The following is a 26625-nucleotide window of genomic DNA, read 5'->3' as shown; positions in this document are numbered from 1 at the left end:
TATTTATTTTTTTAGGTGTGTGGGGAATTGGAGTGGCCACTCAGAAAGTCAATCTTAACCAAGTGCCTTTGGGCAGAGACACAAACAGCCTAGTCCTGCGGCATGATGGCTCGGTGTACCACAACAACGAAGAGAAGAATCGTTTGCCTGCAAACAGCCTTCCTCAGGAGGGCGACATCGTGGTAAGAGCAGCAACACACTTCCTTCATTGTGTGTGTTTGCATTTGAAGATTTCTGGGTTGTGAATTAACCAGTGTAGCATTAAGAAATATGCAAAAACAAAACAAAACAAAAAAAAAACTTCAACCTAGTTGTACATAGAAGGATGGGAATATTTTGATATTTACATAATGATCAAAATTAACAGAAACAAATAGTCTGACTGTGTAATGGATCCATAGACTATTTAGGCTTCACGTTTTGAACTGAGTTCCTGAAAAAAACTTTTCAAACATATTTGAATTTGCTGAAGTGGATCCGTTTTATCGCTGCCTTTAAAAGATGAGAGAAAATGTTCATGAACTAAGCGCTGCATTTGAGCTAATGTCCAGGAACAAGACTGTATTTTAACATGCTGTACATACAAATGCAGCTCAAACTCAAATGTTACATAGATTAACTACAAATATAGTGAAAGATTTCTAACATTTATTTCTTGTAATTTTTTTGATACTATGTCTTATCTGTTACTACCCTTAAAAATGTAGTTAATCAGAAGATTTGAACATTGCAGAAAAGTTTCAGCATATTCATAGAAAGTTGAGTGAAAGGAGAAAGTGTGGTCTGAAAAGCTGCAACAGTGGCAGGGATAACCGCAGCCTTAAGAGGATTGTCGAGCAAATCCGCTCAAGGATTTGGGGGCATCAAGAGGCGCTATTCACAGATGAGTCCTGCACATGGGCTGCAAGTGTTGCATTCTTTGTGTCAGGAATCACAACTTTTCCCGTAGCAGTGTATGCATTTACATGTAAATGCTATAAACATCACACAGTGCATTACGAAAGTATTTAGACCGATTGGACCTTTTCACATTTAGTTACGCTGCACTTAAGGTGTTTTACTGGGATTAGAGGGAATGGACCAACACTAACTAGCGCACAATGGGGAAGTGGAGGGAAGACGATACATACCAGTAGTTCATTTTCTGTCTGCTTCACAGAAATGTGCTGCTGTGCAGCGCTCTGTCACATCAACAGTATGAAATGTGGACAAATTCAAGAGAAATGAATCATTTATCAATGCATTATCTTAAATCCCTGGTTCTGTCCTTTTAATAAATGAAGATAATTTCCATGTATTTTTGTTTCTCAGGGCATCACGTATGACCACGTGGAGATGAACCTGTATCTTAATGGAAAGAACATGCATTGTCCTGCCTCAGGGATCCGGGGCACTGTTTACCCCGTTGTTTATGGTAAGTTGAAGTGCCAAGTCTGTTGTTGAGGGAGACAAACATAAGTATTTCATTGAAGTTCCTCCACCAGGAGGGTGACTTGGTTTGTACAAATGTTTTTGAATATTTTTTGCACAATTGGAAGATTTAGGCCCAACCAAAAAGGAGGAAGTTTAGGATTTTGAATTGCGTTGTTTTTGTTCTAAGCCGGTGAATATGATGTTGTCTTTAAAATGCAGTTACACTTGAATTCCACAAGAGGGCTGTATATGCACAGTTTTTTTTTTATTTCTTCACTCAATCTCACTGTTTCAATAAAATCATTTTTATTTAGCTATTAGGTAAAATCATGGTTTCTTGGAAAAACTAATTGATTGTGAAGCTGAAACACAATCAGCTTCACAGTCAGCAGTGGTTAACTGCTTTGTTTTCACCGCAAACTGAAAATAGTGCTCCAAGACACAGTCTCACCGAGGATCCATTAAAATCCTATTTTCAAACATAGTTTGAGAGCATTTATGCTCACATAATCACATTATTGTATTTTGGATGCTTTTGTGATCTTAACCAGTACCCATTAGAAGATTCGCTGTAATTAGTTTCCTATTTGTAAAGCTGTGCTTCAGGCACAGTAGCTCTCAAACAGTAAACAAGGTGATTTTTAAGATGTTTGCTCAACTGTTATCTCCGGGCGTCCCTCCTGCATCCATCACAGCTCAGACTGATTACTGGTTATCTCTCTGTCTAAACTTTGGCATGATTTTGAGCGGGAGGAAAAACGTGACGTCTCCTCAGCACTCTGAAAGGTTATTTGCACAAAATGTCAGTCGCTACGCCAAGAGATTTGCAAAGCTGCAGAGCAGTGTAGAAAAGTGTTTAATCCAGCAGATGCTTTTGTTGTTGTTGGAAGGAAAAGCACCTCCCCCCCCCACCCTTTGTTTTTTCAAAATTGCATCATAAAAATACAATTATGCCTTACAAAAAAAAAGTATACCCCTTTTCTATATTGTGTCACATTACGACTTCAAGCTGTCTTGTTTTATTGGTATTTTAGGCAGGTCAGAGATTATGTCGTACAGGGATACAATATCTCAAGCCTTGAACGACAGAACCTGCTGGAGGCTGCAAGGACTGGAGCAGAGGTTCACTTTCCAGCAAAACAAGCCTCAACAGACAGCCAGAGCTGCATTGGAAAGGTTTTAGATCAAAGCGTATTCTTGTAATAAAACGGACCAGTCAAAGTCCAGACCTGAAACCAAATGGAATGTGTAACTTGAAAACAAATTGTCATAGTTCTTGTTTCATCTCATCTGCTTGACACATTGCAAAGAGGAGTGGTCAAAAAGTTGAATCTCTGGATGTGCAAGGCCAGTAGAGACGCACCCTAGATGACATGTAGCTGTAAATACAATGAAAAATGGTTTTCCTAAGTGTTTCCTCGGTGAGGATGAATACATGTGCATATTTTTGCTTTTCAAAAATATGAAGTAAAAGCCGCACATCTTTTCCTTCCCACCTTACAAGTATCCACTATGTTGTGTTGATTTGATGCATAAAATCCCAGTTAAAATGAATTTATTTTTGAGGTTTTAAAGTGACAAGATGTTTATATTATGGGCCATATTCTCCATTTTGTCTTCCGTTTGGGCCATTAAAACTTTTCAAACAGTACAAAATGTGATGATCTGCTCTCAGGATCATATCATCACATCCTCCCCGTCGTCATTAAAGCAACTGAACGTTTAGAATGCAAAGATTCCAAGCCTTTTACTTAGAAAATGTCTTGTATTCTTTGGTTTGAATGTAATGATTCCAAGTTTTTAAGGAACAAGCAAAATGTCAGAGAATTTTCTCTCAAAAGGTGTCCAGTGCCTGACCCTTTGTTTTCCTCGTGTGGTTTCAGTGGACGACAGCGCCATCTTAGACTGCCAGTTTAGCGACTTCTATCACACTCCTCCGCAAGGATTTGAGAAGATCCTCTTTGAACAACAGATCTTCTAAACGAGCGCCTTGGCCTCTCTCTGTGTTGCTGCCCTCCTCTAAATCCTACAGCACCATCTGTGACACTACAGTTTGACTTTGATTGGCTATTATTTTGACGTGTAACTTGACTGCATCTCATGTCGTTTGTGTTGATTATCTTGTCTTTTCCTGCTGCTTCGGATTGTTCTTGTGTATTAAAGAAGTGGGGATGTCTGATATTACTCTGCTGTTGTGGGCTGCTGCAGTCTGTGCAGGTAGGAATAAAAATAATCGCCTCGTTTCACTGGTAATCGAGCTACGTAAACAGAACAACTTTCACTTGCTGCTTACTTCCACCATGTGTAGTTACCGAACAAATGTTGCTACAGTGAGATGTTCCCGGTTTCAGGGTCAGAATCCATGTTTTAAATTGCTTTATTCCTATCTTTTTCTGTTTTTAACCTTCCGAAGGACCGACTGACGTCTCAAAATGCATCACATATTTATTTGTATTTATTTTGCATTCATATCAAAGTGGCATGTCTTTTTTTTCCTGCTGCATCACAAAACATGTAGATTTAGCTGCAAAAGAAAAAGGATGTTTTAAGAGTTGTTTTAAGAGTAGGGACATCTTCATACCACATTGCCGTTTGAATGTTTGTTGAGAGAGCAACGTTTTAAAAAGACTGACACTAGCAAAGCAGTTCACATTCCAGGTGACGTCCAGCGCTTGGTTGTCTGTTGGTGCTGGAAATCGATTTACATAGACGAATATATAGTTGGATTACTTTACAAATCACTTTTCTTGATAATCCTTTTCTTTCTCAGTCTGTTTATTCAAAGAGTTGATTATGAGAGCTGGTGCTGGTTGTCTCTGATTAGAGATGCATCTACAAATATATCAAGTAGTTCTGTGCTGGCAACGCGTACCAGCTGCTGGTGTGACAGTAAAATATTTCAAATGCTTGTCTTTGTTTGCACTAATAAAGCTGTACAAATCCAAATATTATTGATTCATTGAACTTGTGTTTTTGGAGGCAACATCTTGTGTCCTGTGTTTATTGAAAGGTGGTGTGTAATTTTTACGTGGTGAATTTTTAAGTGACTGATAATTTGATCTATGTATGACAGACTTTTTCAAATAGGAAAATGATTTCCTTTCTGCAAATTAACTAAAATAAGAGAGCAGAAAGGACCAGAAAACATCTAAAGCTATCGGATAGTTAAAATAAAAGTCAGTCATTATAGACAATTGTGTTCATGCCTGTTGAAATGCCAGGTATTTGCCATGTATAATAAGGTCATGATAAATTAAATGGAACATTTATTCTGCACAATTCAACTAGAAAACAAATTTGAAAAGAAATGTGGAAAAAAATGCAATTACCTGATTAGAAAAGTTTACGCACCTAAAATGCATCTTTTTGCTGCAGCCATCCTTTTTCAGAGAGGTTGCAAAGGATCTTATGAACAATTTGAGAAATTAAGGTAATTAAAAATATGAGCCGTTATAAATGCTGGTTGGTTTTGACTCGGAAGCTTCGTGTATGCTGAAGAGCTTAGATTGCTTTGATTTTATTAGCATCATTTTGAGTCCAAGCATGCATACAAATCAACAAGTTAATAATGTGATCAGGGGGACATAAAAGTTTTGAGCTGAACTAGCCAGAGGCCAAAACTAAATATGGCTCAGAAATTTGGGGTCAGGAGGATAGAGGGCTGCGGACAAGAGAACATTTCACAATCTGAAGGATTAGCACAACTTTTGCAAGGTAGAGTGAGCAAATATCGCCCAGTCAAAATCAACGATGCTTGACTATTAAACTTAAATCTAATACAAAAATGTTTCAATAAAGTATTAATTTAAGAATTTCTCCACTGCTATTGCACCTCTGTGATTTTTTTTCATTCTAAAAATTTTTTATTTTCTATTAACAAGAAACTTCATGACTTACCTTTGTTTCTGATATGATCAGACAGAGATTTAAAGAGGAGTGTCAACAAATGAGGTGGATTAGCAGTGCTTGCCAACAACTATCATCCAGGATATGTTGCTGTGGCATATTCTCTCTGCTGCCTGGAAATTAGGGTATAAGCATGACTGTCAGTCAGCAACAGAGTCTTCAGTCAGAGGCTTCTTAAGATTCCCTGCAAGACTGACTGCTTCCGGAGATCCATACCTGCCTTCTTCTTTGAAAATACTTGGATGAGATGAGGTACTACATTTAATTTCCCTTCGGGATAACTGAAGTATTTTTGAACTCAACTGAGTTTAATTAAAACTGATGAGTCCGCCGTCTTCATCAGGATAGTGAGGATCAAAACATGGAAATAACGTTTCTATTTCACATTTTCAATTTGTCCTCGGTATGTCATTTTCTTAGCGGTCCTTGTTAGCTGTAAGCCATAGACATTCAAATAAAGAGAATGGTTGAAATTCGTCGCTCAATGCATGTTTAACTTTTTAAATTAAACTCCTGAAATAAATTAACTTTTCGATTAGATTCTCATTTAGTGAGCTGCACCTGCAGGTTACGTCCACGTATCCGGAGGATTCCCTTTCAAAGTCTGCTACAGCCTTGCTGGCAGGTGAATTTAGTAGCTCCTGCCTCTGTGAAACAGTGGAAACCAGGGCAGCCCAGCAGGCAGGAGGAACTCCTCCCCTCTCTCTGCGATCTGTTACCTCCCCCTCCTTTGGAAGCACCAGCAGCAGCAGCAACAGAGGAGCTGCCGTGCCTTTGACGGAGCAGATACAGTAAGCCGGAGTCAGAGCTACACCCCACATAGCCATGGCAGACAACGCCGGCTTGGAAAACCACCGCATCAAGAGCTTTAAAAACAAGGGGCGCGATGTCGAGGTGAGTTCACTCGGGAATACAAGTATTAGTGATCTTTACAGAGTATGTTTCAGCGCAATAAATGACTGTCTGCGGGCCTCGTTAGACAGTCTGGCCCCAACTGAAGCTGCCTGCCTACCAGTCGGCTACCTGCCTAGCTAGCTAGCTAGCTAATTTCAGCTACCATAAGGAGTTCGCCATCAGATGTCCTACTAAAACACGATACAGATATTTGAACTCGTAAATACGAATGCTATGGCGGTCGACAAATTCACTGAACCTTAGCGACGACTGTTTTTCAGCAGGAAGCTACGCGGCGGTTGGTCCGCTGTTAGACTTGAGGACAAGCAGTGTAGCTGTCACGTTAGCTTGCTGGTTGGATGGATGGACACCGGGTCACAAGCGAGGCTGGGCCTGCCCGGCTTCACAACCGTGCCGTTTCTGGTGTTTTACAGCCAACTCGCGCTTATTGACTCTAAGAAAAAGACGCCAAGGTCACACCACAACGTTATTGTCTAGGAAATGATATTTTATAGTAATTTACATGACTTGCCCACAGTCACCATACCCACCCCTTCTTGGTAGCTAGCTAACGTCGTGAGGCTGCTAAACCAAGCTAAGCCACCAAACGCTTAGCTGAATGAGAACGATATTTTGACCTTACAGTTTTCCATATAGATGAAAACAACTGCTGGTTCTTAAGGGAGCTTTACCTTTGAGCGAGTAAATAACACAGACGATATTAACTTAAACTAGCAGTGTTGGTGAAAGCCAGCATTGACATATTACATGCTTGAACGATAATGCGCCAAACATGCAGATTACAGAAGTACAGTAAGTGCACTTTGAGCCTCCTATTCTTGAAAACAACGACCTTTTGGCTTGTACTCTGTTTACAAATTTGCATTAGCAAACGCATAATTTAGCCGGCAAGTCTAAATTTAAATTAGTGACTTTATTCGGTGAATATGCCATAAGCCATCCAGACAAATACAACCTGTGATTTTAAACTCCTAGACAGGTTTTTCTGTTGAATTGGCCACACTTGGTTTAGATAGTTTGTCACCTGTGCTGGTTCTCAAGGCTCAGTGTCCTTCATATATTAGATGCTTCCCAGCAGTCACTCACCTAATTTAAATAACTAGTTGAGTAGCAGACTTCTGTGGTACAATTTCTAATCAGGTGTGTAGGAGGAGAGACGCTTCTAAAACATGGAGGACAGTAGCACTGACAACCACTGACCTACAAAAAACACTTATTTTTCTAGTCGTTTTTGTTTCAAATGGTCATTACTCAAGGTAAAAGTCTAGCCTCCCTAAAGCATACTTCCAACCACAGATGCTTCCAGTAACATCACATAAGGCCTAAAGCAACTCATCAAGATGCTTTAGAGTATGGGTGCATTTGATTTGTCTCAGAAGTTGAAGCTCAGATCTTGGAATGAACTTGTTCAAACTTGTAGGAAACCAGTGGGATTTGCTAAATACTGTGGAGTTCACTACTACTAGCAATACAAACTGATAATGTAATGTTTTACATTTTATGTGTTTGACTACAAAGAGTGTGTTGACAAATTATGATAGTACAGTCCTATGGGAGCCTGTGGTTTGAGATAATATATGTGTGGCGGCCATATTGGATGCTGAACTCATGTCTGCTTGCACACCTCTGACTTTCCCAGTCAAACTTCTGACTTCAGTTCACACTTTTTTTGTTGTTGTTGTAATTACGATTTGGAACTTTGCAGTCCATATGTTTAACAAACATCAAGTCCACTATTAGTATTTTTCTTGATTTGCCCCATTTATTCTTTTGTTTTGTATCAAAGTTCTGCTTCAGATGTTTTGAGTTGTATTCTGTTTCGCTGCAGAGAAACAATGTAGCCTCATTTGAGAAAACTGAATAGATTTATTTTGTATTATTTGGCAATAATAAAACACATGAAAGTGTACTAGAGTGGAACTTGAGCGCCTCCGGATCTTGTTTCAAAATCTGTCAACAGTGTTTGCTAATGTGACACTAAGCAGAACAGGCTTTTTATTTTCTCTCGTCAGCTTTAAATAAAAAAAAACATTTGTGAGATCCTACAGCTCTTAATTTTTATTCAGCATCCAAATTCTTTATAGTCGGTGTTCATTTTTTTCTTTGGGGAAGAAATACTGCTTGATTATGTCTTTAAACACAAAAATGTATGAAAGCTTTTTAAATCTGGGATAAAGAATTGCAAATATTTAGATTTATTCTACTTGCACATGACATTCAAGCAATTTCTCAGATGGCATATCTCTCAGTCATGGGCTTGCCAAACAAAAACATGCTTGTGCTTGGTCATTCTGGTTTAATGTTAATCCTGAGATAATCCCCAAACAAAGGTATGTCTGAAAATGGTTCTTCAAAATCTACTGTGGTGGCGATTTGAGTTTCACTGTAAAACTTTCCCATAAGACGGCTCAGCTTCCCATGTTGGTGGTTGTTTTGAAAGCAGGGGTCTGGTTGAGAAGCACGTGGCTACCACGATGTAGTCTCTGCAAAGTGCATTCCTGATGCTATTCAAGGCATCTGGGATGTCTGACCCAGGCCTTCTTAGAACCTAAGCATGAAATTGAGTTTTTGAACATGGATGACTCGAGCTACAGCATAGGAAAAGGGTTTATTTTGGTCCATCATAGATTTGGTGTCGTCTCAGGCAGCTTTATTGAATTGCAAGAGTAACGCCAAACATACTGTGAAAGCCATGACTTATTTTCCCCAATATATTTAAAATGCAGTTCTTGTTGTGAGTTTATTGCAATACCTTGTACTAGTTGTTGTTAATGTTCAGATTGCAGCTCACTGTACAGTAATAATTTCTGATCCATGTCCATGTACTGGCATTGCCATTGGTTTGCAGTGGTTGGGAGATGCCTCTCTTATCCCCTGCCTCCTGAGTTTCGACTGGCCCAAATTACGTAAGAGTCTATTTAGGAAGGCAACATGAACCTTTTTAAACAGTCACAAGATCATAGACCATTTCCAACTCCAATGGATGATCTGGAATCCAAGCAGACATTCAAATACAGCAATTAGCTGAACCCTTAAACTGTCTTTCATCACTTAGATTGGGTTTCGGTTGATTTACAGATGTCTCACCTTCCACGTTTTCGTCTGACAAGATTATGTCCCTGACCATTGAAATGTTTTTGTCATCTAATGAGAAGAAAATGGTTTAACTTTTCTTTTGATTATAGCCAATGTACTGTAATACTTTGAAAAATGTGTAAACCTTCCAATGTATATTTACCTTTGCAGTTAATGTTTAATAAAATAGCTCCTAATTCACGATTTTCCTCTATTACAGACTATGAGAAGACATCGAAATGAGGTGACGGTTGAGTTGAGAAAGGTGAGAAACAACATATGCTAAACGCTTCAATTCTATTTTAGACTAATCTGAGAACCAAACAAGACTTTTCTATCAAAGTGGTTTCAGTTTTTAACCATGGCCTGTGATTTAGCCGGCTGTTTCTTGGTTCTGTGAAAGCAGGAAAACCTGCCAAGCCTCAGTGGCAGGGCAGTCCACCAGCGACCCACCGTGTTTGCGTGTTTAAACATTTTTTAATTTTACAAAGATTTGCATGGGCGGCGCAATTGGTGAGCAGCCCTTTGAGCCCAGTTCAATGCATCAACTAGAAACCTAGCTTAATCTATCTTAATTTCAGTGTTATTGGTGTATAAAAAAACTTCATTTAAAATAATCAAAAGATGCTGAGCCTGGTGGAGGGGCAAGTAAAGCCTGGTGACCCGCCAGACTTATAATACATTGAGGTTGTAAACATGGTACTGTGAACATTTTGATTGTCTGTCTGCCTCCATTAGCCCATCTTCAGCTAGTGATTAAATAGCTCCAGTTTTTCAGTGCAAGAGTCGGTGCATACGAAGGTAGAAGATGGTAGATTTTTTTTTTTTTTTTTTATGTAGTGTTGCATTTTGATCAAGTGTTCTTCATATAGCCCTATCCCCAGTTTCAAAAATGGCTGAGGTTCTTTAACACAAGATTAGTGAAGAATTTTGTGGAGTTTTTTTTGTTCGTTTTTTGTTTCGTCTTCATGGCGCTTAGTCTGGGTAGGGTTGGGGTAAAAGTTATCTTATCTTGGGCCAGTTGCATTTCTGAGCCTGAGAAATCTGTTTTTACGAGGGGTGTTTTATTTTTGTTTTTTAATTTAACCTTTATTTAACCAGGGAAGCCCCATTGAGATTAAATCTCATTTTCGCAGGAGAATCCTGGCCAAGACTGGCAACAGTACATATCACAAAACGTCAGCAGCAAAAGTTAACACCGTCATAAATAAGCTGCCTTTCAATGCTTTTATAGTTATACTGTCTTTGTTCTCTCGACACTGTCAGGATTTGTTTAGCACAGCCTCTGTATAGGCGAGGGTCATAATTGGAGGAACTTTGGTTGATTTATTGACTCTTATCAGACGGGATCATTTCCATACATTGTCTACACCTTGTTTTTCCTACTGAGACTAATTAAAATTTAATCTACAACAGTATAAAAGAGACTAATTACAATTAACAAGATTGTGTGCAAGATGTTGCACACATTTAGCACTTAAACAAGTAGTGCTATTTTTATTAATGAATATTACATCTAAATGATTACATGATTTGTTTAATGGATCTTTGTGCCGCCAAATCAACAGAAATCTTTTAGAAACATGTGGCACATGTATTTGAAGTATCCATTCCCCTACTACCTAAATTTACAAGCGTACTAAGTAGTTGCAGGTATATTTTAAGATTTTGGTCCCTCAAAACTTTTGTTTCAATTTTCTATTCCCTTTTTTAGACTCTTCAGGTTTATTGTTTCTAAGAAAAGATTAAAGCAAGAAATGCATTAATACACCAGGCAATCTTATGTGCTTTACTTGACATAAAAAGACAGAAAACAAAGACTTTAACAATGCTTAAAATCTAATTTAATATTTCATGAAAGCATTGGATAAAAGAAATGCATTTTAAAATAAAAAAAAAATTGAAAATCACTTCCCAGCATCAATCAAAAACTGAAATTGAATACATATTTAACTACAGTTGTAGAGCTTACACTGTTTATGTTCTGTAATGAAGAATACTTCAAGTTAAGCAAAGGACAGCATTCTTTTATTGAGAGCCTAAGCACAAACATGACAGGGCCAGGAGCGTGTATCCGATTGTAACTCCAAATGCAACGTCTCAGTCAAAAACTACAAATGACTAACTTGGAATCTTCTTCCAGCTGTTACTACTTCCTCACCGAACAGTGTTGTATTTAGCATTGGTTTGGTAGCACTTGGCACAAAAGACCAGAAAAATCTAAAAAAAAAATTCACTTTCTGACCACCTGGTCATTCATCAGGCCCTATTCAGATTATAATAGGCTGTTTATAATTATCATCACCAGCTGTATTTTTTTTTCTGCATCTTAAGTTTTTGTCTTATTAATATAAAGAATAGCTTAATGAACAGACTGAACAAAGGTTTTCTTGCCACTGTGCTTTGGCATTACTGAGGTGTCACACACATGCATGGGGGTGATTTTTCACAGCTGCAGTGTTTCTGGGGTGAGAATTTGTGAGGAAGTCTGTGCTGTTAAAACAAGAAAATCCTAGAGCTGCATCTATAAAATTTTAGCTGTTGGGTAATCTTTAGTAATTCCTTGGTTATCAGAGTTATCACATATATATATGTTATGATTGGCTATCTGAAGTTTATTTTAAAGTTTCTTCTTAGGTTTTGAACTATTCAGCATTTAGTCTATTCAGCATTTAGAGCATTTAGACACTAGCCAAACAGGACAAAAAATGTAGTAATAATGTTTTCCGTAAAACACGCCAAGTCACCTTGATCCAGAGATTAGCTGTCAGGATGTCTGCTCCAACGTTTCAGGCTTTAATTTATGCTCAAAGTGCCAGTCTGGACAAATATATGGAGAAATAATAACCTAAAATTCTGAGTTTCTCTTTTATGCTAAGCTAACTGTGTTTATAACCGAGTATTTTTGCTCTGGCCAACAGTTTTGGCATCCAGAAATTTATTTCTCAGATTTTCTCCTCACTATCCTCCCTTTCTTGATTTATCTTAATGTTGTGCGACCACAATGACTGTCCCCAAGAAACATACAACTACTGTGGTATCAAGGCTGATCTATGTGGAGTGCTTGCTCCCAAACAGGATTACATTTCCTAAAAGTATTTAGTTGACTCATCCTCATCTTCTTTTTTTTTTTTTTTTTTCTAGAAAAATATTAAACTTTTAAATAAAGACATCTGATGTCTGGCCGAAATGTGTTCCCACTTAGTTGTCTGGTCAGCATTTAAACATCATTCGAATCCTTTAACCTAACGGTCGAAGAGATTCAGGTGTACAAACCAGCTGTTGCTCAGAGCAACTCAGCCGTCAGGAACACTGGCTGAAGTAACAGTACTGAACGTTTTCTATGTGAAGTACTAAAGCGGTTCTGAGTCTAGCACATTCCTTTTTAGCCGGATCAGAGCAACAAGAAGCACTGCACTAGCTGATTAGTCATCAGTGACGCACGTCAGCATGATGCACAGGAATGTAGGGCAAGGGAATCTCCTCCTACCACTGACTCACATGCCTTGCAGACGCATGCTGTGTGAATATGAGCTTGTCAGAGTTGCAGCGTGTCGGGATTTAGACTCAAGATTCAGTGTCCAGCAAAGATTAATTTGTGCAGGCTTTTTTTTTTTTAAACCTTCTCTTTCAAACTGACCACTTGATGCTGGCTTTCAAGCGAGGCTGCAGTTAAAGTGTTTTATCTGGGTTCCAAAAGATTAGACTGTGTCTTGTGCTTGTTTAAGCATTCATGAATATATTAACACTCCTCGCTGCCCTCTTGTGTTTTTCTCCTTTGGCCAGAATAAACGAGACGAACATTTACTGAAGAAGAGAAATGTCCCACAGGAGGAGAGTCTGGAGGATTCTGATGTGGATTCAGACTTTAAAGGGGTAAGTGTGGGAGTTTGTTGGACTGAGAGACCGGGTTGTTAAGATAACAGGTCACAGGGAGACATAATAAAACAAACAGCTTTTGTGCATATTTAAATAGTTTTAAAAAAATCTAATGATAAGAAGCCCATGAAGTTCTGGGGGGGAAAAAAAAACAAACAACTGATATGTATGCAGTAAAACATTTACCACCTCAAAATCAGATGCATTGTATAGAGCTGGCCAATATTCAGAAAACAGGGTAATCATATCTGCTGAAAAGGCATTTATGAAGAAATTCTGCCCCAGTGCTGATGTGGCTGAGGATATTTTCAAAGTCGTGATGATTGTGTGAACTCAGATTATGATGCAAGGATGTTGCGTTCCTCACCACGAAACATCCTGTTTGTTTTGACACAGAAATGTGCTTCACTGGGAGCCTGTCATTCATTGTGATGGTGAAATCATAACTGTGTTTTTGTCTTGTTGGGGGAAAAAAAAAAACTGAATTGAATGGTGCTTCTTAGTTGAAGCTGTGCTGTATTACATGCTTGATGGGCAAAACAACACCAGTGGTCAGGCAGCAGTTAACTCCCACGTATTTCTTAAGATCCAGCTCTGCAGCCTGAGGCGGCAGCCTGTGTGTGTGCTCGTGTATGTTTGTCTGTGTGTGTGTGTGTGTGTGTGTGTGTGAGACTAGAGAAACCTACCATATGTTGACACACACTTTATCTGTGAAGACCCAGGCAAGAAACGCACGAGAGGAGTTTAATTCTAGAGATTGTATCTTTTGTTTAAAATTCAGCACATGTAAAAAAGACTAATTCTGTTTAATCACAATGTTCTGATGTATAAATATAATTTATACCAAAAAAAAAAAAAAAATCAGATTTGAATAAATTATGTCTTCCAGTCTTATCAGTTTGTTTCAAATGCAGTGAACATCAGCTGTGTTGATGTAAGATTTCAAGCACGCTGGGTTTGGGCATGTTGGGCTCAACACAAAGTGCTTTTTCCCCCTTTATTTAAAAGCGACCAACGCTATTGCACAACAATATTCAAAACTAGTTAATAACTAAAGACTGATCAAATAAAAATAACATTGGTGATGGACAGAAACTGCTTTGGCAGATGGTTGAAATATTCAAGTCTTCTGTATTTTTAATATTATCTCACCTGCACTCATCTTGCAGTGATGGCAGCTGCATACATTTTCACATATGATTGGCTCATTTAAAAATGTACTATCATTATTACTATGGAAATTGCACAGACTTTGCCCCAATTATTTATAATTATTATTATTATTTCTTATGTTACTATGTGGAGCTTTTGTTGTTGCTGGGTCAACAAAAATCTCTTTATACGTAATCAGATGATACTGAAGTCCTATCTACTCCTATACATTTCCATGAGAGTGAGGTCCTTTAGGCTACTTTTGTAGCTTTTATTTGTTTTTATTTTTATTATTACCCTTTTGCCAAAAAAAAAACCCTGTGGTCTTAAATACCAGAGATTAGTGTAAAGAAATGAATAAGTATTTAACATAGCCTTAAAATTGTATATCTTGAGAAAAAAACATACTAATGTACAAATAAAGTTTATTGTGGATTTTAAAAAAATAAAATTTGTTTAGAGATTGTACTTTTTTAAGTTGTTTTTGCTCTTCAAATGAACAGAGACCAGTTTAAATTCTGCATACGAGACAGAAATAGTAAAACATTATCCATTTTGTAATATTTTAGTAGAATTGCACAATATTTCACAACTATATCCTCACAGTATATACGCCCAGGATCAAGATGTCAGATTTTGTAAAACCAGTAATTTATTCAGCCTGTTGGAGAGTCTTTCAGTGGTCAAAAATGTGGATCTATTGCAACTGATGGTGTCAACACATGTATAGTAATATGGACTAGATTTTTAATAACCCTATTCTTCTTGTTTTGCAGCAAAATGTTACACTTGATGCAATCTTACAGGTAGGAATTAAATTTATCCTATGATTGTTAAATCTGTCCTAAATATTCTGCATGTTGCACATTGATTCTGGTCACTGATTCTGCATTATCATGTAATCCTGTTTCTCTTTTTAAACACAGAACGCAACCAGTGACAATGCTGTTATACAGCTCAGTGCAGTGCAAGCAGCCAGGTAAGTTGCTCTAAAACCAAAGCGTGCATGCTAAAATGACACTGGTTTTCATTAATAATAATAATCCTGATGTTTTGTTTTGTCAGAAAACTTCTCTCCAGTGACAGAAACCCTCCTATTGATGACTTGATAAAGTCTGGGATCCTGCCCATCTTAGTCAAATGCCTGGAAAGGGATGACAAGTAAGTCTGTTCAGATATCTTTTATGCAACACACCATTTATTTGCCCTTTTCTGGGAAAAAAAAAGGCATATTTCTGTATCATTTTTAAAATCTGATGCTACTGTAGCAGGTTTTTGTTGCAACAGAAGCTTGGTGTGCACTGCACTTGTTGTTCCCCACTGTGACCACACGTGAGAGTGTGTGTGGAGGCATGCAGGGCAGCTGGCTGGCTCTCTCAGCTCAGGCCAAGCCAAATATATCGACATTCCTGTCTCTAAGAGTTCCCCAATTCCCAGGACCTTGTGCTCACTCAGGGGACAGATTGAATAGCTTGTTTATAAGATCCTTAAGGAAGAAGAGGTATAGAAGTTTACAGTGGAATCAAACGATAGCTAGACTGTGAAACGTATGTATAAAGCATTAATACTCTGGAAAAGAATATATAGTTTTAACTGTTATGAGAAGAACACACGCTTATGTGACATCTATAACCACTTAAAGAAAACAATAGAAGTCATTTGAAGCTCTTTAAACTGGGTCTCTGAATTCTCACTGCTAGCTAACAGGAGGCTCGTCACGCCAAAGCGATGTTGTTTATTTGATATCTGTTCTGAGGAGGAGTAAATCAAACCCCTCGGAGATTCCAGATAATTATTGGAGCCAGTTGGATATTTATTGTGGCAGATGGATTAATCACTTGACCACAATATGTTGATTTATTTTCTTGTGTTGCATCAGTTTTTCTGGAAAACAATTCATTATAGTGCTCTGGCATAAACTCAACTGTATTCTGCTAAAGAGTCTGAACTACCAATTATTTGCATTTAATATTTTACGAACGAGGTAAATGTTGATTATAAATGGGGTCAGCTGATTTGTATTATTTTTTCCCCCCACTACATTTTTAATATCTTCAAACTTCTTGCTTATTATTAACTGATTTAAATGTGCTCTTAATCCCACAGTCCTTCACTTCAGTTCGAGGCAGCCTGGGCTCTGACCAACATCGCCTCTGGGACGTCAGCACAGACTCAGGCTGTGGTTAAATCAAGTATGTTGACCCGGCATTCTGTCTTCCCCGGTGTTACCCTGTCAGTCTGTGTTTATGTACTGTCTGCAGTCTGAGGAGCTAGCATTTTTGTATTTTTTCTTTTTTTAGTTTAGAAAATTGGTCGCGTTTCAAAATGTACAAATTGACTCGCCAGTGGGACAGAGAAGGTGAATCCGACTGAAGCTATCCCTTGAAGTTAGAAAATGCACTTTCGGAATACATGCAAAGTGTGATAATGATGGTGAATGTCATGATGACTGTGTGACTCATTAGGTCCTCTGTTTCTGCATATTTTCACTGAAAATGCTGCATCTGCCTACAGCTGACGGAGCAACTTTGTCAGAGGATCTTAATGTTTAGGCCTGTCACAATAACATTTTACTGGAAGAATCGTCCCAGAAATTATTGCGATAAACTGATAATATTCTTGTTTTGAGATTATTTTGAAGTAATATATATAAATTTTGAAGTAATGGTTCAAGTTCATCCTTTCACAGACCGATAAACTTTAATTTTGTAACGAACACTTCACAGTGGAACTAAACATATTTCAAATATCCAAAATAAAACACAACAACCTCAAACTATAAATATAACGGAAATGAAAACCACACACAACCGAAACGTAAATAAAATGGATTATTACGTTTAATCATCCAAATTTATAAAGCTCATTTTAATTTATTATGTGATAAACTGCTTATTGCAGTAAACAAGCATCAACAAATGCATTGAAAGTACAAAGATGATGATTGCTTAGTGCTTTACCTCTTTATTACCGCAGTCCAAGAACTTCTTGTCTTATTGATGTTTAGAATCAAATTGTAATGACAATAAATTTCCCAGCATGCAATACAATCCGATGCTTCATGTCTGGACTGCAGACAGATGTGAATTTTTTCTTTGAACAGATTAAGTGTGGAAAAAGTTATTGGTCAGATTTTGATTTAATCCCACATTATTTATTCAAGCTTATTCTAAAAATAAAACTGAAATTTCCAAAATTCAGATTTTTTTTTTTGTTTATGCAAATGAACCAAGTAGAGTGTTTTTAATTTAAATGGTGCTTATTGGGTGTTACAGACATGTAAGATAATTTGAAAGTGTTTTGTCTGTGCCAAAGTTTACAAGGCAGAGACAAACACTCAGGCCTTGACCCAGAGGAGGAGTGTGTGTGTGTGTTTACCTCAAGCGTTGCTTTTATCATTAAGAACATGGCCAGTAAATTATTTATGAAGGTTGTTTTGTTGTCGCCTCCGCTTCAGTTTTCATGGGATGTTTGGAGCCCCGAGTTGCCACAGTAGATTTATGCTTATTTTGGCTTCAAGTGTTCTGGGAAACGAGCTTTTCTGTGGAATTGCACAAGCCGCCACCTCGGGCAGAATTTTGATTTGTTGATGTTTGCATATCTAGACGCAGTGCCCTTGTTCCTGCGGCTGCTACACTCTCCTCACCAGAACGTCTGTGAACAGGCCGTATGGGCTTTAGGAAACATCATAGGTGAGTGTTGACTCACTGACACAAGTGTCCATGAGCAAAGCAACAGCCCGAGCTGAGATGTTCATCACTTCCTGCTCAGGCGACGGTCCACAGTGCAGGGATTATGTCATCTCCCTGGGCGTAGTGAAGCCTCTGCTTTCCTTCATCAACCCATCTATCCCCATCACCTTCCTCCGCAATGTCACCTGGGTCATCGTTAACCTCTGCCGCAACAAGGATCCGCCTCCGCCCATGGAGACGGTGCAAGAGGTGGGTGTGTCCGGAGAGCAATTTGTCCATTAGTGCGCTTAACTTTTCCAGGGAATTTTCTGTTCTCGTAATTACTACAGAAGGAGGATGGAGTATAAAACTGTGATTATTCAAGTTTGGTACCTTTTTTTCCCCTTCCTTTTATTACTGTGTTTTTGTTGTACACTGATGGTAAAAAAAAAAAAAAACAGCTGGAAATGAACTATGGATTTCCACAGCAAGATTTCACTTTTACCATTTGTAAAAAACATGTTAAAAACCTGCTATACTTCAGCTTTTGTGTGTTTTGATTGATGGCATCACAAGTGGTACAAGGATGGCAGTGATCAGCTGGCATTAGGAAATTGATGTAAAAAGAAATACAGAAAATCAACAAGAGAAAAACAAACGGATGCACTTACGAGCTGCTATCTGTTGCCTTATGTGATGTCATCAGAGGGAGGCGCACATGGAAGCTTATTGTAGGAGTGTAGATTTACTTTTGGTTTAAAAATGGAAAGGAAAAAAAATGTAGCAATATCAGATTTTCTGGTAAAAAAGAAATCCCAGATACAGTTTTCCATAAACTTGTATCACTGTGCTGCAGATTTTCATGCAGATTAGTTTGCTGACCTGCCAACCTCATGCTAGCACGGTCTCCCAGTTCTGTTGTGACGTTTTTTAGTTCTGTACCATGCAAAGCTGTTTATGTCCCAAATCTAACTTTTCCTTTTCCTTTTCACAGATTTTGCCTGCTCTCTGTGTGCTAATATATCACACTGATATAAATGTAAGCATTGAACTGAATAAAATGTATTTTTTTATCATGCCAGTTTTACATTTTGTGCCTTTGAAATTGTGCAATCATCATTCACCTCATTGTGTTTAGATACTCGTAGACACAGTGTGGGCTCTGTCCTATCTGACGGACGGAGGAAACGAACAGATCCAGATGGTCATTGATTCTGGAGTTGTTCCATTTCTTGTGCCTCTCCTCAGCCATCAGGAGGTGAAAGTTCAGGTAAGACATTGTTCTGCCGAGCTGAATGTTGTTTGTCTCTATAATTAAGTGAATTGTTTTTGCTCTCTCGTCTTCAAACTCCAGACTGCAGCTCTGAGGGCAGTTGGAAACATTGTGACAGGAACAGACGAGCAGACCCAGGTGGTTCTCAACTGCGATGTTCTCTCACACTTCCCCAATCTGCTCACCCATCCTAAAGAAAAGATTAACAAGGTATCGCAGACTAAATGGCACTTTTTGTTCTGTTAAAAATGTCCGTAAACTTATATGAATTTATAAATGTTAACTAACGCATCGTCGTGATAGTGTGAAAATATACTAATCAAAACCCAGCGTTGGCGTTTAATGGGAGTAATGTAGCCATTTAAAGTCTGATAATAATGTAAAGGATGAATGGAGTTGGTTTGAAGAGTGGTTGTTGTTGAAAACGTTTTTTTGGGGGGGATAGTTTTGACCATTTGTGATTGGTTTGTTTACAGGAAGCTGTCTGGTTCTTGTCCAACATCACAGCTGGGAACCAGCAGCAGGTCCAGGCTGTTATCGAGGCCGGGCTAATTCCTATGATCATCCACCAACTGGCCAAGGTTTGTGCTCGACGTTTAAGCTTTACGTTCATTCTCATGGTTGCAGCAAATCCAGTTTGGAAAAGTATATTTCTTCAGCGCTAATCTGATGTTTTTGTTTTTATTTATTAATTTTAGAAACATGCTCTTAAAATGAAATTACCACCAAGACTTGATGTCTGCCCTGACAGTATGCTGTGGTAGGACTTTTTGCTAACAGACTGGCTCTCCGCAGGGCGACTTTGGCACTCAGAAGGAAGCAGCATGGGCCATCAGCAACCTCACCATCAGTGGGAGGAAAGACCAGGTGAGTCTGACTTTTTCTTTATTCACTTTCCTTACATTTAAGTTGCTTTAATTTGTGAATTCACCTGTTAAGGTATTGACCTTAGTAGTAAATATTCACCAGAACATAAAGAAGTCTCATTTGACGGATGCATCTTGGCAACATTTTGTTCTTTAAATATCACTGTGAACATTGAGTAAGGTTGTTTTCCAGACTTGTAACTGTGTACCTGTGTTGCAATAAAGTATGAATGTGGTGTGTATGTATGGGTTTGTGTAGGTGGAGTTCTTAGTGGAGCAGAATGTCATCCCTCCCTTCTGTAACCTGCTGTCAGTGAAGGACTCTCAGGTGGTGCAGGTTGTCCTGGACGGCCTCAAGAACATCCTCATCATGGCTGGAGACGAAGCCAGCACCATTGCTGAAATCATAGAGGAGTGTGGAGGTCTGTGTTCATTCACTTCGTTTTGGTTAACATTAGGAATGGCCCAGCTGGGACAGAGATGTGAAGAATAGGCATCCTTAGCTAATTGTAAAATAATAAATGTGGATTTCCACTGGAGGATTTCCACTAAATGCAAAGTATTTTTTAAAATAAGGTTTGATTTTTGGATTTAGATCATAAGAAGCACAATGATGATGTGATCAGAGCATGTTAGAAAATCTTATGAACAGAATTCAAATGTATTCTTGTGAAGGAGAAATTTGTACAACATGAACAGGGGAAAAAAAACAAGAAAAATGCAGATAGATGTCACTGAGCTCTGCTTCCTTCATGCCTTTTGTGATGTCATCAGAGGTATGCAGGTTGTAACTTTTTACATTTTATTTTTAACAACAAAATGGCTAAACTTACAGAAAACTAAACATGACATATTAGTTCGTAAAACTATATATAATATATGTGGTTTTTCTTTCACATGGGCCTGTCATGACTATAAACTGTCCTAAAAACTATTGAAATAAACAATCATATTGTTGTATTGAGACCATTTTCAAGTAATGTATTGATAATCACATCATAATGCAAGTACATCCTCTCAAAGATCAATAAACTATAATATTTCTAAAGAACACTGAAGACTGGAACAGGAATATATTTTAAATATCCATAATAAAATTAAACAAAACGACCAACAACAATAAATAAAATAGAAATAAAAACCAAACCATAAATATGATGGATCATGAAGTCTGTAAACAAAATTGCCCTTCACTTAATTATTGGGACCAAAAAGGAAATGGAAGAAACACTGCCAGTTAGGACGTCTGTGATTATTGACCACATTTTAACTTATCATGTGATTAATTGACTTATTGCTTTTTGCAACAGGCTTAATTCCCTGTATTGCAGTACAAGATTTATTTGGTATTTTCTCCCAACAAGATTTTCTGTTGTACTAAATTATATTTATGACTGTTGACAACAAGGCTTTCATAAACTCTCATCTTTCTCCTGCTGGCTGTTGTCATGGAGCTAAGCTTGCTGAACTGCTATGATAACACAGCTCAGTTCTGACTCTGGTCTTTGCCTTGGATGTGATTAAAATTTAATGATGAGCAGATCACCTGAATAAGCAAGCCGCTGTTGAAGTTTACGGCTTTTTACTGTATACTTTGCAATAGCCACCAAACGACCTAAGAAAAGCCCAAATTAGTTGGATCGATTAAAGAATGCAGTGCCAGCTCTTCATGTGAAAATAAACGGTGACTTTAAAAAAATCAGCATTTTTATTTTTTTTTTTTAACATCTGAAGCATCCGGGCTCTATTGGTTTCCTATCTGTGCTTAGAATTGATTGTAATTGACTTTTCAGTGTGTGGAAGCGAACTCTACGAGACGTCTTCAGTTTTGCTAACTGAATAAATGTTTTTGCTTGGCCTGCTGTTGAAATGTTCCTGTCCTCCTTTTTAAGGTTTGGAGAAAATAGAAAACTTGCAGCAACATGAGAATGAAGATATCTACAAATTAGCCTTTGAGATCATTGATCAGTACTTTTCAGGAGACGATGTAAGTTCTCAATCACCAATTTGCCTCTTTATTTTATTTTTTTGTTTTTCTCCTCTTTGCGTTGGCTCTAAAACCAGTTTTGACGACATCTGTTGTTTTCAGATTGATGAGGACCCCAGCTTGATCCCTGAAACCACTCAAGGAGGAACCTTCAACTTTGACCCAGCATCCAACATGCAAACAAAGGAGTTCAATTTCTAAAAAGCCGGGATGTTTGGTTCCACTAGTTGCAGGGGCGTCCTGTAATTACCGCAGACATTCATCCATCTCTCCCAACAATCTGGCAAACCCGGTACAGAGGGATTTTAAAACACCAAGCTCGCCACTAAAGGATTTAAATCACAGCCACTTCTGCACTGTGGGGAGCCTTTTCTTTCTTTTTTTTTTTTTAAAGTTCCTTCTAGTGCAACTCTTCATACTAGTTGTTCAGCTGGCAACCTGCATGAGGAGAACCGTCAGTGCTGCCAGTGCTTCTATCACTCAAAGGTAAAACCAGAAGGAGGAAAAAAAAAGCCTTCTTGGCAAGATCCAAATTGCCAAATGTCAAGTCTTCACGACAGAAACACAAGCACATTTTCAGACCGCGCGTGCACACACACCTCTCACATTTATATATAAATGTATAGAAATACATATATGTATACACACTTTCTGACACTTAGGAGTTGTGTGCATACTTCTGTTTAGAAGCCGTCATATCAAATCTGGGGAAGAAATACTGCTGTTGGTTTGTGGTTTTATTTTTGTGCTTTCCCTCCCCTGGATCGTCCTCCGCTGTAACTTCACCCCCGCGCACACACACACACACAGAAACACAAACACACACAGAAACACAATTGTACACCTGAACACACTTGGTCACAATATTTCCTGATGAACAGGCACACCCCTCTGTCACCTATTTTAAAGAGATAATCTCCGAGCTAAGCCATGATTTCCACGGACCCCCTCCCCTCCGCCCTCCCAGGAGGTGGAGGTGTGAAAGGGCTCAAAGGTAAAAACAATAGAGGAATCCGTGGCAAACTGACTGACGGGACTTCTGACTTGATTTTCAATTTTTTATTTTTTTTTGTGTGACCTCTGTCAAAATATTACTCTTTTAAAGGAATTCATCAAATGTGAAGAAAATGCCATTTTATTTTTTTCCTCAACACAAACAGGGAGACCTGCTAACGTCCCTCTACAGATTCAGAAGAGCAACAACTTTTTTTTTTCTTCTTTTTTTTTTTGGGTCGTCAAAATATGTAACTTTCGGTCACCAGGCGGACGATGAAGGCACAGAGACTTACAAAAGGGGGAACGCATCAGCCGTACCATTCACTCCCCCGTCCTGCAAACTGTTTTCCTCTGGACTCCCCTATAATGTGAAAACTCAGATATGGGGGTGGGGTTTAAAAATTCTCAATTTGAACAAATATTAATTTCACATTTCGGGCTGGTCTGGTATAATCTGTGGAATATTTTTATTTTATTTTTTATTAGTTTTATTTTCCTCCAGTCTTATGCACACAATTGAGGCACAGTGATGTCTGCCTGCAGAAAGGGACCTATGGTCATTGAAGACTAGCCTCATACACAGTGCAGGTCCTGATCTTTATAGTACTTAACTACTTTTTGATTAAGAGGTCACATGTCATCACTCGATTTGAATAATTGTGAAAAAAAAAAAAACAACAAAAAAAAACAAAAGCAAAAAAAAAAGCAAATGTGATGTGTATCTCTCCTTACCGTCTAACAAATATATGAATATATTTACATAAAGCCTGTACAAAGCTGCTGCAGCTGACGGCCATTGGATGGTTGATAACTATCCCACATGGCTGGGGAGGTTTTTTTTTTTTTTTTTTGGAAGCAATATTTTATTTTTTGACTTGCAAATGTATTGTGATGACATGCTGATAAATTGGAGTAGGCCGGTTTTTTTGGGTTTGTCTTGTTTTCACTGCTTATCGCGGTGACGGCTGTTTTGAAAATGTACCGTCCCACGTTCCAGTTGGTCTTTTAGATCCGGGGCCGAGGCGACTAAATTTAAGTCGGTCGCCGAACCCCCCCCTGGTCTTGTAGATGAATCCGCTGGTTTGGCTGCTAACTTTTCAGATTATTGGGGTGGGTGTTCAGAGCAGCGACTGGATCACAGTGAGGGGCTTTAAATATCTGGTAGGGCTGTTAAAAGCAGCCAGGAGTTTCTTTTTTTTTCTCTTTTTTTTTTGGGATTAGCTAATATTACTGAACAAAACTATAGAGAGGGTGTACAGTCATGAACTAGCAGACTAGACCGAGCCACTTTAAAGATTTACAATTTTGTTGTCTTGCATCCAAATTGGATGCAAGCTTATGTTTGCAAGATTTTTACTTGCTAATAAAAAGCTGTTTTAAGTGAAATAATAGGAGGAAAAAGAAGCAACAGACAGCGTTTTGGCCTCTGATTGTTTGTATCTTTTTATAAATTTTAGATTGAATTCTTCTCTTTAAGGTGGCTCATTGATGCTTTCAACTCTTGTGCATATTAAAGACAATAATGAGTTGAGAAATCATTGTGCCTTTTGTTTTTTGTTTTTTTATTTCAACTGCGCATAGATTTTTCTGAACAAATGGAGCAACTGGAGAATCTTCACACAGGGGTAAATTTGTCGTCTCCCTACTGTTGGAGTTCGCCATGAGGAATGGTCAGTGCTGCTCTCTGCCATCAAAAACAAGTGTTTCTTTCATACCTTCTACCCACTGAACAATGTACAACACCATTCCTTCCTCCCTGACTCCACAAACATCACCGGTTTGCCATAATTTCAGTCAACAGCCCGTGGTTTCCTTTCCTATTTCACCCTCAGGACATCGTCTGTGTTTCTGATTCTAACCAAAATAAACTTGCTGTTTAGCCGTTTGTTCCTTGTAGCTTCCAAGTGTTTGTTTCACATGTCCAGGAGATTTTCTTGGGTTGGCTAAAATGTGAGAAGTTTTCCCGCAGAGGGGGTCTCCAGCCTTTGGAGATGAAGACCAAGAAGGCAATCATTAACTTAGCCTTAGACTTTGAATAGAGGTTTCCCGTGGAGTCGGTCCAAACAACGTGATGTATAAGATAACCAGCTTCAAAAAAATGGGCCACTGATCCTGCCTGACCTATATTCACATGTTAAATATCGAAAACAACGGGGCTTTTATCATATATGCATATTTTTCGCCAGGTCTAGATGAGTGCAAAAAACAAAGGCAGCATGGAAAAAATGAACTGTTTTAAAATTTCATTCAATAACCTATTGTCTAAAAGAAAAAAAAAAATGAATTCCTTATTTCATATAGAACTGTATTTTATTTATGTATTTATTTTTGCCACTCAATGATTTCACTTGATTTAAAAAAAAAAAAAAAAATCCAATAATTCTTTTAGCCAATTTTATAGTTTGTAAGTCTAACCACTTTTTCAATAAATGAGTGAAAACAAGAGAAAATGGATTTAGAGCCCTACTTAAGTAAGGAAGGAAGCGGAAGAATCAGCTGATGGGGAAAAATTGTGGCATTTTCCTTTGGATCAAAGTTTTAGGCTGGACTTTGTGGGTTTTAAATTTGTCTGTTGTAGGTATTGACCAAATCACTAAATCTCCTAATCGTACATTTTTTTCGGTTTGTAAAAGTTTATTGTAGGACAATTCAGTCCAGATTTGATAGTTTTAAGAGTTGTAGTTGTTAGTTTACTTAACTGGCTAAAAAAAAATGAAATTAAACTAATGCCCTTTACCAAACATCTGGATCGGAAACCAAGCTTCACATCATGTTCTTTCATGATTAATAAAGAAAATTAAGTCTGGGAAAGTATGGTGTTTTAACAGGGGAAATGCAGTATTTCTACCCCCAAAAAATCTGAAAAGTGCGGTGTGCGTTTCTACTCTACCATTTTAAGCGAATGTCTTTTGAAACCACCTTTCAGTGCAATTACAGCTGAAAGTTTGTCTCCCAACTTTGCACTTTTCTAAAATACCTCAAGTCAGATGAAAAGAAAAACATCAGTTTTCAGTCCATGCCACAAACTTGTTAATGTCTTTTTTTTTTTTTAATATAAGCTTTTCACCGAGTATCTTTACAGTCAATATTCGAGTGGAAGGCCCAGTGTTGAGTCCTTTGCTTCCACTAATGTGTTTCTAATATTAACCAGTGTTTAGTTTTATCTTCATCGTTCCATTTGTGCCCCAGCATTTCCACAGCTTAATGCTGCCACTACCACATTTCACAGTGGTAACATTTTCAAAGCTAAGTATAAAACCTAACTGGCTTTTCACAGCTGTGCTGTCTGAAGTCTTCTGTATGGCAATTATGACTTCTGTTGACAGTTGATAGTACTGGATTTTTGTTAGGGGACTCGATGGTATCCACAAATTCAGAAATGTAAATGACCGAGTACTGTCATAAGACAATTTTATCGCGTTCTAGACATGCACAAGGGAATTTGGAAGTAGGGAAATTCTTTCCTAAAGCAGAACGTTTGACTCATACTGG

At 38.1% G+C, this 26625-nt stretch overlaps 2 protein-coding genes across 3 annotated transcripts in view; both read left to right on the top strand.

Moving 5' to 3' along the window:
• The window catches only part of spryd7b (SPRY domain containing 7b), a 7330-nt gene extending 2936 nt beyond the window's left edge, over positions 1–4394 (top strand). Inside the window, exons 4-6 of the mRNA XM_007555512.2 lie at positions 16–182; positions 1312–1414; positions 3297–4394. Of these exons, the coding sequence (XP_007555574.1) occupies positions 16–182; positions 1312–1414; positions 3297–3394 (368 nt within the window). The 3' untranslated portion in view covers positions 3395–4394. The remainder of the gene's footprint in view (positions 1–15; positions 183–1311; positions 1415–3296) is intronic.
• Positions 4395–5868: 1474 nt separating this feature from the next.
• On the top strand, positions 5869–25018 carry kpna3 (karyopherin alpha 3 (importin alpha 4)). Of its 2 annotated transcripts, XM_007555509.2 has the most exons (17): positions 5881–6213; positions 9530–9574; positions 13096–13185; positions 15117–15146; positions 15267–15319; positions 15406–15501; positions 16447–16532; positions 17946–18032; positions 18112–18281; positions 19006–19050; positions 19150–19281; positions 19366–19494; positions 19761–19865; positions 20080–20151; positions 20410–20572; positions 22043–22137; positions 22240–25018. In XM_007555509.2, the coding sequence occupies exons 1-17, from the start codon at positions 6145–6147 to the stop codon at positions 22336–22338; spliced, it is 1566 nt and encodes a 521-aa protein (XP_007555571.1). In that variant the 5' UTR covers positions 5881–6144; the 3' UTR covers positions 22339–25018. The 2 variants fall into 2 exon arrangements, with proteins under 2 accessions (XP_016528613.1, XP_007555571.1); XM_016673127.1 differs by lacking the exons at positions 22043–22137; positions 22240–25018 and having other exon boundaries at positions 5869–6213; positions 20376–20548.
• The last annotated feature ends 1607 nt before the right edge of the window (positions 25019–26625 follow it).

This window comes from Poecilia formosa, unplaced genomic scaffold, assembly GCF_000485575.1.
Source record: "Poecilia formosa unplaced genomic scaffold, Poecilia_formosa-5.1.2 Scaffold70, whole genome shotgun sequence".
In the NCBI taxonomy this organism is placed as follows: domain Eukaryota; kingdom Metazoa; phylum Chordata; class Actinopteri; order Cyprinodontiformes; family Poeciliidae; genus Poecilia; species Poecilia formosa.
The sequence above is the reverse complement of the archived record's forward strand: the minus strand, read 5'-3'. Positions and strand labels throughout refer to the sequence as shown.

Bases quoted from the DNA above. Each gene is read 5' to 3' on its own strand.
- kpna3 (XM_007555509.2), top strand. From the start codon at position 6,145: ATGGCAGACAACGCCGGCTTGGAAAACCACCGCATCAAGAGCTTTAAA. The intron at 13,186-15,116 runs GTAAGTGTGGGA...CTTGTTTTGCAG, and splicing joins TGGATTCAGACTTTAAAGGG to CAAAATGTTACACTTGATGC. The intron at 22,138-22,239 runs GTAAGTTCTCAA...TGTTGTTTTCAG, and splicing joins AGTACTTTTCAGGAGACGAT to ATTGATGAGGACCCCAGCTT.